Genomic DNA, 12,027 nt, shown 5'->3' on the forward strand with positions numbered 1-12,027 from the left:
AGTTTTATTCCGCGAGGCAGAAGTGATGCCCGTTGTTTAAGTTTCGGTTTAGTGTTTAAGTGATTTAATATTTTTTCAACTTAACTGATAGATTAAAAGTAATTAAAATCGAGCAGATGTAGTGCAGTTAATCAAAGGACATATCACATCCAGCAGTAATAGTGTCTAACCACTCGGTACGTATTCCGCTTCATTGGTGACAGCGCAAAAGAGCCTGAAAAGATAGGCTCAGGTGCGCCGTTTTCTGGCTGGGCCAGTAGTGAAAAAGTAGAAAAAACTTACGTGCTTAAGTGACTTTGACGTATCGGAAAAACAGACCCAAATCAACGAAAGTGAATGCCACGAAACGTGCAAGTCCAATATTTCTAAGGGCTCCTCCTCGAAGATGGTCGAAACCTAAAAGAACAAATAAAAAGGATTAGAAGAAGAAACAGTGAAAGTGTTAGAGGAACAATAATAACAATCCGAGATCGACTGTTGACCAGTGTTACGCGAATTCAAGTTTTCGAAATCCAATCGCAATAGATCCCACGGACAGGGAGCAGCTCACAGGGCACTGGAACCAGCAACAGGATTCAACCTACAAAAAAAATGAAAATAAGGTAAGATCAACCCAAGTGGTAACCAGCACAAATAAATTAACCTCCCGCTTTAAGGCCCTAGTTGGAAGACCCTAATTCTATTCTTGGTTCATAATCATAGAAAAATACAATTACTTACCCATCCAACCTCACCGCCATAGCGGACTGTTCACCACACTATTCTGGCACAGAATATTCCACTTTCTGGCACAGAATATTCCACTACTACGACACTACATTCTAATCCGTGGCTAGTCACACGCCACTAAGATAACCTCAGAATTTTTTTTTAATTTAATGAACAAATCAAACTAAAAAAACCAGGGGTACCGACCCGTACTGCCCATACCGAAACAAATTAAGAATGACGACAATCAATAATGCATAATTGCATTTTTATTAGTCGATTGACACGGTTTCACACATACCAGTGAATCAAGTCCATCGAAAATTTTCCAATTGGAATGGAAACCTAAAAATATATCAACTCACAGTGGGTCAAACACGTGAGTTGATCACATAAAATAACATCAATAAAATACCTTTTCATTCGAGTTCCTCACAACTGGACTCAAAGTAAACAGCGAAACCAAAGATCAGAGGATCTAAGGTTCGAAACAGGAACGTTTTTTTTTTTTCTCTCTCTCTTTTAGTTTACTAATACATGATCAAATTTTTGTTATTTCACATCATTACATGAATTTAACTTTTACAGCTAAATATCACAAAAGATGACAAGTGACAAGATGACAAGATAGATGATGACACAAATATTAATCCACTGATGACAGGCATCGCCAAATTGTATAGGATTAATCACGTCTCCGATACAGCAATAATCGCGGAACGCATATGAGTATGCGATTATTGCGAACAAAAGTGGGAAGAAGAAAACTAAAGCTTCATCATGACCTACGTCAATAATTGCAAAGCTTAGTAGCTACGCGAGACCTTGACCGTCAAACAAATGGCACATTGAGCCAGTAATGAAAAAATAAAAGTCCAAAATTAATTTTCACGGTTGAAACACAAACGGCAATAAAGAGTGGTCAAGGCATAATTAGGAACTACGCTTAGAGGGAAAGAAAAAAAAAAAAAAAAATAATATAATTATCTTTATATATTAAAGGGAAATGTTTCTTCACAAATGCATAATTTGAGAACAGATAGAAGAAATTGCAAGACTATTGGTGTTGTTTAGTTCGTCTAGAGCCCCGACGGGTTTATAAATAATAATAATAGGGGAATTCCACTAGAAAAGATAATAAAATATTAGCAATAAAATTACAAATTTGACACATACTCATCGGAGCAAAGCCCATCATGCAACACTCACTATGAAAGTGGTACTCCAGGAGTAGCGACCAAAACGACTTAAGAATTGCATACTAAGCAATTCACGCAGAGCCGCAAGGGGAACACAATTCGAACGAAGCGAAGCACGTCGCACACAATTTAAACAAAGCCGTGGTATGAAAAGACTACACATAGAACAAAAAGGTTCTATACCCAATACCAAGACATATAAAGACATGCACGATTGAAGGCAGTTAGCACGTTCAGCCGATACTGGACTAAATTTAGTACCACAAATACATTAAAATTACTTAATCCCATAAGTATGAAAAGGGGAGAATAGAGCAAAAAGACCCAAACAATCTAAAAATTGGAAAAAACTCTCGGTATCCCTACAAATATCTCCTTTCTCTTTTTAAGGTCAAATAATATGCTGCTGGAAGCAGGATTCAATGACCAGATTAGAGGAGATCAAGGAATACGTTGAACGGGAATATAAAAATCTACTCAAAAGCAAAAATAGGGCAAGATCACTTCAAGGAATTCTAACGAAAAAAGAACTCCTGAGGGATCACCTAGAAGAATTCGAATCTTTAGTCCTTAAATATGATAAAAGACTAAAGGACAAAGATTGGAACAAGCTCACAGATGACTTTGAGTTTGTAAAAACCAAAGTAGAGCAATCCATTAGAATATTAGAGGGAACTTCGATAATCCCAGAAAAAGAAAATAAGAGGCAAAGACGAAACTCAGACTATTATATCGAAGTGGTAATTCCTACACAAGGATTAAACCACTCGATATCCCTCGAGGATTCGCAAATTTGGGAAGCGTTACCCTTTACTTCATCATTTAATATATCGGGTGAAGTAAAGAGCTTTCTACAAGACAAGAATCAGATAGATAGAGAGGGAAAAAAGGCATCAGGAGAGGACTATCCGATATCGTCTTCATTTATATTACAAGAAGACGCTTCAAGCCGCTTCAAATTTCCAGATCATATTAGTCTGGAAAGCGAAACAAATCCGGAAAATAAAAACCATACAGAGGATTTTGATTTCGATAACACAAGTTTCATTGAAACTTTAGAGAGGCTTAAAAATAAATATTACAAAGATAGTTTTTTCTTCAATAGATTACTAAAGAAGAAAAAAACCAAAATGCCAGCAGAAACAACAAAAATGATGATCGATGCAGCTGCGATCATTCCAATATTCAGTGGAAAGGCGGAAGAACTAGATCCCTTCCTACTACAAGTTGATTATTTTGCAACAGACATCCCGGCAGCAGCTAGTCACACCCCATTATTGAATGTGGTGTACACAAAGCTCAGAGGGGATGCACTCAAACGGCTCAATGATATAAGGGCCGAGAAATGGCCCGAAGTTAGATTAAAAATGGAAAAACTTTTCCAGCCTGAAAAGAACATCGGGGCAATCTTCAAAGAAATCGAAACCCTACACCAGGGTTATTCAGAATCATTTGAGGAGTATAAAACACGAGCCACAAAAATTTACGAAAGTGTGAGAGATATCCCAGGACAGGAGGGAAATGATTCATATGTGTCAACACACCTAAGGAAACACTTCCTAGGGGGCCTGAGAAATCACACTTTGATTTCGGCAGGAAAGTCTCAACGAGATAAATCCTTTATGGACTTGCTCGAATGGCTACAAAAAGAATGTGAGGAGGAAGAAGAACTCCAGGATATCCACAGAAGGACGAAACCGGAGAACTCACCAAATTCTCCTCACAGAAAAAATTATAACAACATGAACAATAACACTCAAGGAGTTGCTTATTTAAATAACAACTTCAGAAGAAACAATAATAACAATTACCAGAACAGAGGACACAATCCTCAGGCAAATAATCAAAATCAAAGTTACCAGAACAACTACCAAAACAATGGTAGTAGCAATAATTACAGAAATAATGGTAATAATACAAACTACCAAAATAATGGTAGTAATTACCACGGAAACAGGAATAATAATAATTATCAAAGAAATGATAATAACCATTCCAATTACAGGAACAGTAATAGTTTCCGGGGGAACAATACCGATTTTAGACCACAGAATAACGATTACCGAGGAAATGGCCAAAATAATGGCTTTAACAGAAATGATAACCGCGGTAATTATCAAAACGGTCATAATTCAAATTATAGGAATAATGACCGAAACAATGATACCAATAATAACAACAGAAACAATGGTAGAAATTCCTACGAAGGAAGACCCTTTCAGGGAAACCAACCTAGGAACCACCAAGGCCAATATGGTAATAACAGGGATTACAGAAGAGATGGGTCAAAAAACTAAAAAGGAGGGATTCAATAAACCAAAGGTTGACGGAATCCCAATTTAAAAGCTGCCTTTTTACATCATCAAAACCAAGAACACAAAAACTAAAAAACAAAGAGACTATAAATAAAACAACAGAAATTAAGTTTCCAATAAAAGAGACCCACGATCAGAGGTTTAGTCTAATACTAAATACACTCGAAAGATCGAATGAGTATACTGATTATCTACTAGATACAGGTGCTCAACCAAATATAATATCATTAAGAAGAGCTAGAAAAGTCGGTGCTGTATATATAGATAAATCCGACAGATCAGAAATCAAGGGAGTGACCAATAGTGAAGCATTGAATTCCATTGGCTCTACTTGGATAAACCTAAAGATATTAGAACATGTAATCCCGACAAAATTCTACGTGATTGACGAATTATCAATTCCAGCAATACTTGGAGCAAAATTCATGAAAAGCCATATTGATTCGATTGGAGGTAACTTTAAATATGTTATCTTCAAATTGAACATTCCAAAGAAATCAATTGAAGATAAAGACAAGGTTGATATTAAAGTATCGAAGATTACCAATAATAATTCTAGAAAACCCGAACAAATATTCATAGCAAATTATCAGGATGAAGCTATATTATCTAACAGTGAATCTGAAGATGAATACTTCGAAGATGATTACACCAGTGAATATTTAGAAAGTTCAGATGATCATGGAGAAAATAATTCAAGCTACTTTAATAGTTTAAAACCTGAAATAGGCTCTGCCGACAATGGAGATGAAGATTACTTCGAAATATCTTCCGCGAACGAAGAGGAACCAATTACAGAACCCGATAACGAATTTAAAATGGAAGATTTGGATTCCAATCAAGATTATAGCTTATTGGAGAACAAAGGAATTACACAAGCAAGAGGAGGAGAAAGAGTGAAAAAGGTTTTGGATAGCCTGAAACTCCAACATCTCGAAAAAAATACATTTTTTGAAATGGAAAATATAATGGCAGAATATAGTGATATATTCTTCCTAAAAGGGGATAAGTTGACTATCACAGATGCAGCAATGCACGAGATAGAGACAACAACCAATGTCCCTATAAATAAGAGGCAGTATAGATTCCCAGAATCTACAAAAAAACAAATTAATGAAGAAATAGACGAAATGCATCGCCAAGGCATAATAAGGCCTAGCAAAAGTCCATGGAATGCACCAGTTTTGTGCATACCTAAGAAGGATTTAGATGCGGAAGGGAACAAAAAGTACAGAATTGTAGTAGACTTTAGAGCTCTCAATTTGGTTACTAAACCATTTGTTTACCCCATTCCCCTAATAGATGAGATGTTAGATACTATAGGGGATAGTAAATATTTTTCTACATTGGATTTGAAATCAGGATTTTATCAAGTTCCGATTGATCCAAGAGATGCGGCGAAAACAGCATTCTCAACCCCGAATGGACATTATGAATATACGAGAATGCCCATGGGACTAAGAAATAGCCCATCAACTTTTCAAAAATTAATGAACTCAGTGCTATATGAATTGCCAGACATAAGGGCTCGGGTCTATCTTGACGACATTTTAATATACGGAAGAAGCATAAAAGAACACAACGAAAATCTGATCAGAGTGTTGAGAGCTCTGAGAAGACATAACTTGAAAGTGGAACCCTCAAAATGTCAAATATTAAAAACAAAGATAAATTATTTAGGACACACTATTGACGAACACGGTATACGTCCTATGAAAGATAATATTGAAGCTGTAAGGGATATGCCAGTTCCAAAGACAGTAAAAGGAGTGCGCTCATTCTTGGGAACAGTGAATTTTTATGGAAAATTCATCCCAAAAATAGCGGAAACTCGAAAACCTTTGAATGATTTATTAAAGAAAAATGTTCGTTTCAAATGGTCAGACGAATGCCAAAGTGCATTTGAGAAATTGAGAAATTTTCTAACATCGGATACTCTTTTGGTAAGACCAAAGTATAACGATACCTTTGTGTTAACTACGGATGCGAGTGACTACGCAATTGGAGCAGTCCTCTCAAATGAAAAAACACCAAATCGACCCATAGCCTACGCTAGTAGAGGCTTAGTAGGGGCCGAAATAAGGTATCACGTAATCGAGAAGGAATTACTTGCCATTGTTTGGGCAGTAAATCGATTCAAGCACTATATATATAATCAAAAATTCATCGTTTATACAGATCACAGACCTTTAGTTTCTCTGTGGAATCTGAAAGAAACATCTCACACCTTAACTAGGTTGAGATTGAAATTGCAAGGTCTGGAAATGGACATACGATATAAACAAGGACGAGAAAATATAGTAGCCGACTTTTTGTCAAGACTTCAACATGAAAATGTTGAAAAGGCCAACGACACTAACGAAAATACGGTCGCTGTGTTGACTCGTCAACAAAAACGACAACAGGATTTACTCATAAATGATGATGAGAATTCCGATGATGTCCCTGAAGATGAAATCTCCAAGATATTAAACTCTGACATTTCGGACAACGAAAAAGTTACCTTAAACGACACAAATGACGCCTTAAAAGACGCAACATATCTATCAGCGGAGGACTTCAAAATCGCTCTGAAACAGGAATTGATTGATGAATCAAAAGTGGTTATTACAAAAACTATTAAAGATGAAAAATCATGCGACGCAAGATTTGTCATCCTAAATAGCAAAACTGCTTTCAATGAGTTAACATCTTTATATGATTACCCTCACGGTATCAAAGATTGGGTCAAAGATAACCTTTTGACACATCCTTCAAATAAGGTAGCAGGAATATTACTCGAAGGGAAGAACAACTCCCTAATGAATTTTGACAATTTTATTGATTTAATGTTAACATATTTCAATAACTGCCCGGATTTCATTCTAAACGCAAAGACAATTCACATGATCTCGTTTAGAAAGATAAAGCAATATCAGATTTTACAAATAGTAAAATATATTGCGTGGAAATTGGATATCAACATCATTTTATACAACGCAGACAGTGAACGAACTATAGTAAACAAGGACGAAATTCAAACAGTTTTGCATGAATTCCACGATGCGCCTCTTGGTGGACACGTAGGAGCAAAACGAATGCATCAACGAATAGGCACACTTTTTGTATGGCCTAACATGAGAAGAGACATTGAGAATTATGTAAAACAATGTGACTCATGTCAGAAGAACAAGATTTGGAGCCATAACAAAATCCCAATGAAGATAACAACTACGTCATCAGAACCATTTGAGAAGGTTTTTATAGACATAGTTGTCTTACCAGAATCCGATTTTGGTAATAAATATGGACTTGTCATGCAAGACGACCTAACCAGATTCTTGGTAGTAGCACCAATGGAGAATCAAGAATCAGAAACAGTCGCCAGGACATTTATAGAACATTACATTTGTAAATTTGGAACACCTGCTGAATTAGTATCAGATCAAGGTTCAAATTTTATGAGTGAGGTGTTCAAACATATTTGTAAAATTTTGAAAATAAAGAAAATCAACACAAGCGCGTATCATCCTCAAGCCAATTTAGTTGAGAGATCAAATCGTGAATTAAAAACATACCTGCGTCAGTACGTAGTAGGCAACCCACATGTATGGGACCAACATCTGCCATACTTTACGTTCGAGTACAACACGACGATTAACTCTTCGACAAAGTACTCTCCGTTCGAACTTGTATATGGACGATTAGCTAGATTACCAGCATCCATATATAACCAAAGGGAAAATGGTCTAAATTACGAAAGCTACTCAAAAGAGATGAGGTCTGTTTTCAAAAACATTCACTCAAAAGCTAAAGAAAACCTAATTCTGTCAAAAGAAAAGCGCAAAGAGCTCTATGACAGAAAAGCAAACGATTGGCAACCTATGTGGGGAGATCTGGTCTTAGTACATGCCAACCCCATGGGAGTAGGGCAGAAACTCCAGAGCTATTGGAGAGGCCCTTATGAAATCGTAGATTTGCCCAGTGAGCAAACCACGGTAATCAAAAACGGCAACAAACTAGAGAAGATCCACAATAATCGCCTAAGAAAATACCATAATTAAAAGAATGAAATGAAAAAAAAAAAAAAAAAAAAAAAAAAAAAAAAAAAAAAAAAAAAAAAAAAAAAAACATTGAATGAAGCATAAAAACACTCAAAGTTCACTACCTCTTCGTTTTATTTTTGGGGTGTCCGGATTTAAAACACATCAACATTTTGGTTGTAAATCCGGACAGTGCAAACAGGAAAAGGACGCCGTTTGACAGTGCGTTTATGTTTCGATTTATCTAAATTTTATCTCACGGCTTACTATGGTATTTATGATGTTTGAACGATCTTTCACATATAAAAAAAAGCTCCTGTATAACATTGCATCTCATAAATTGCATAAATTACCATCTAATTGAGAAGTATTGATGAAGGTGTCCGGATATTGGTACCGTCCGGATTGTGATTCATCACGGTACAGCTCGGCGACTGATCGTCAGCCCTACTGATTTTTGCGAACGAAGTGGAAATAACAAACACAGAAAAAAAAAAAAAAAAAAAAGGGTAAAACCCACAACGAAAGACGAATTATTAATCAATAAAGGATGTGATATTACATTTGTTAACATAAAGATTAACAAAGAAAGTTTTACAAAAATATTAGTATATTATCAAAAAAAAAAAAAATTATTATTACGTACATAATATTTAAGTCTATTACATAAAAATGTCTCTCAATGAATAAATGTCTACGTCTAATGGCCTATGATCCCTGACCAGAATTGGTCAGGCTTTTTGCAAACAAAAAAAAAAAAAAAAAAAAAAAAAAAAAAAAAAAAAAAAAAAAAAAAAAAAAAAAAATCAGCCAATATCAAAATATTTTCTTTTCTCCTCGATTACAGGAGCATTTTTCTTCTCGTTAACCTATTCTGGTTAACGAATGGTGGATTCATTTTAGAGGAACAACACGAGCCGTTGATAAGAATGGGCACATACGTGTTGAAGGTAAGATTCCCGGTATTAGGATTAGAAGAAGGAGGGAAGGCCTTATTAAAATCTAAGGCAGATTATAATTATACTTGTGTATTATTACAAAAAATAATAAAAAATACACATTGTAATGTCATGCTGAGTGATTTAGAAATGGCATTCAACAAAAGCATGGATATGAATAAGTTCATAAAAGAATTTTTTCCATCCCGAAGAACTCGTGGTTTTATAACAGCCATTGGAGGTATGGATTCTGATGATAGAATTCGGGTGGATATAAATCTGGACAAATTAAGAAGGAACGAGGAATCCTTGGTCTTATCACTAGATCATCAAACTGCGACAATTGATGCTATGTACAAATTTGTAGACAGCTCAATGTTGCATATAGATGATAAGATGAAAAACGTGATGAATACGTTCAACACATTAGGGAAACTGGTCCAAGACGACTTAAGTTTCGCTAGTACATATAAAAAGGCACTACAACTTGAGTCGGAATTAATTGAAATTGGATTTAGAATTCAATCTTTAATAAATGACTTAAATAAACAACAGAATATTATACTACAAGTCTTGCTTAATAAAGACAATAGTATAACATGGTTTATTCAATTACTAGAGCCAGCAATTTTGTTGCAAATATTAAAAGAGGCTGAAAGTAAGATCAAAGGGGGCCTCGAATTTCCAAGAAGACAAAATAGCGGAATATTGTCAGAGATTTTGAGAATAACGGATGTATCCTTTAAAACGGAGAACAACCAAATGTTGTCAATTGACCTGAAGATACCGTTAGTTTCAAAGAGGAAATTCAAAGCATTTAAGGGAAGTTTTATTCCACAAATAAATGGAACTATTATCATGACCATTAATTTGGATCGGAATATAATAATTGAGGAAATTGATAACTATTGGGGATTCCTATTAACGGAAACTCAATACGAAAACTGCAAAATATACATGAATTTTAGAATTTGTGAATTAAAACTGAAGGAGGAAAATTTAACTTCAGAAAACGAGTGCCTATTGAATCTCAGATTCAGAAATTCAACAGAAAATTGTAAGATTAAACTTCTGAGAGTCAATCACGACGCTTGGTTTGAAACCGAGGAGTCAAATGTTTGGGAGTATGTAACCCCACAAGAAGTTGAAGTAAATATTTTCCATGGAGAAAATAAAACAAAATTGATTGTTAGGGTACAGGTCGAATGAGGCTAACCCCAAACATGAGGATTCAAACAAATAACACAAAAATTTGGTATTCAGATACTACAGTATCGGATAACAAAGCATTAGTAAACACAATGAACTACAAAATAATGAATTTTACGTGGGAAGAAAGTACAATGCATTTGATCCCAACATTGAGTGGAAATTTCTCTAAAGTTTCATTCTATGATCGAAAGAAGCTTTTTGATTTAGGAATCGATGTTGAAGTTCTCAAAAAGCAAAGACCCTTCCTAGAAAATTTAATTTATTCTCCACTTTCATCAGGCTGGACTATAGCTAGTATAGGGACTGGAGCAATAATTATGTTGGCAACGTTGATAGTACTTTTTATTTGTTGCTTTAAAGGGCAGATTTCTTGCCCACAAAACAAAAAGTACGTCTCTTCATATTCCAAGGAAAGGAAGTCGAAACCTTTTAAACAAAGGAATCCAAAGGTTTCAATTCTGAAAAAACCTCGTTCATCACCTCCAAAGATACCGTTGAGAGGACAAAAGATTACCCATTTAGGGCCATTGATCGACCCACGGGAACCGAATTCAGACGCTGAGATGCTTAAAAGGAGGAAAGATATTTTCGCCAATCCAAATTTAGAACATAATGGAGAAATCATGCTCATGCGTGAATTAAATCCACAAGCGAATTTACCAGCAATTCAAAAATTAGAAGAAGAATATATGGAACCAGATATATTTCAAACCTCAACAGGAATAACAAATGAAAGCGATATCCAGGGGATATCAGAAAATAAGACAATTATAAAAACACAAACTAGAAGACCACCAGTCAGAATTCGGTGGTAGAAAAAGTTGATACAGAGCGACAACCTACAGCTAATTATAACATAATGCGTTCGCCAATAGCAACAAAAAAGCATTTGAATGAACCGAAGAGCTGGAAATCCAGGATAAGTAAATGTCTTGTCAAAGATTGTCAAAAATGTCTGCACGTAATAATGTCAAATAGATGAGCACTATAAAAGAATTAAAAGGGGAAGAGGAAACATACCTCCCATAAATAACGCGAAAGAGTAAAACTTTGATTAATTAAATCGGAAGAGACCCCACATTATTTGAAAGAAGGGCCTTTCAAATGAAAATAGAAGAAATGAAATATTGACCTAGAGCGGATAAAAGTTTCCCTCGTTACAATCAGTATCCCATGGGAAATGTTAAATGAGATCGTACTTACCGTTCGACAATAGTAAAATTGAACATTGTCGATAAACTGAATTTTTTTTTTACGATTTTTTATGTTTGAATGGATAGTGAATTATTGGACAAGGGAACACTACCTAGAATGACTGTGATTTGAATGAAATAACAAGGGAGTAGTGACCCAGAATGGTAGTTATTGAGTATACGAATTGTTAATTATATTATATACAGCAATGTATTAAGAATTTATTTTACTCATTTCTTTTTGCAGACAGAGCAAATGAGATACGAACAGGCCTATAGCCTAGGAAATTGAGGTAAATATATATAGAAAAAAAAAAAATAAGAATTTAAATCCTGTTTGTAGTAGTCAACAAATACTTTTGACACTACGTAAAATGTATGCCAAGAAACATTTAAACAAACGAAGAGGACTAAAACATAGGGTAACGCCTCAAATTACA

At 35.1% G+C, this 12,027-nt stretch overlaps 2 protein-coding genes across 3 annotated transcripts in view; both read left to right on the forward strand.

Annotated features, from left to right (window-relative positions):
• The window catches only part of LOC129719492 (gamma-aminobutyric acid receptor alpha-like), a 136,231-nt gene that overhangs the window by 30,664 nt on the left and 93,540 nt on the right, over positions 1–12,027 (forward strand). The gene's annotated exons all lie outside the window — the stretch shown is intronic.
• Positions 3,038–12,027, forward strand: part of LOC129720472 (exonuclease 1-like) — an 11,019-nt gene continuing 2,029 nt past the window's right edge. The window contains exons 1-3 of the mRNA XM_055671959.1: positions 3,038–3,815; positions 3,913–4,016; positions 4,717–5,118. Of these exons, the coding sequence (XP_055527934.1) occupies positions 3,038–3,815; positions 3,913–4,016; positions 4,717–5,118 (1,284 nt within the window). The remainder of the gene's footprint in view (positions 3,816–3,912; positions 4,017–4,716; positions 5,119–12,027) is intronic.

This window comes from Wyeomyia smithii, chromosome 2 (assembly GCF_029784165.1).
Source record: "Wyeomyia smithii strain HCP4-BCI-WySm-NY-G18 chromosome 2, ASM2978416v1, whole genome shotgun sequence".
NCBI lineage: Eukaryota > Metazoa > Arthropoda > Insecta > Diptera > Culicidae > Wyeomyia > Wyeomyia smithii.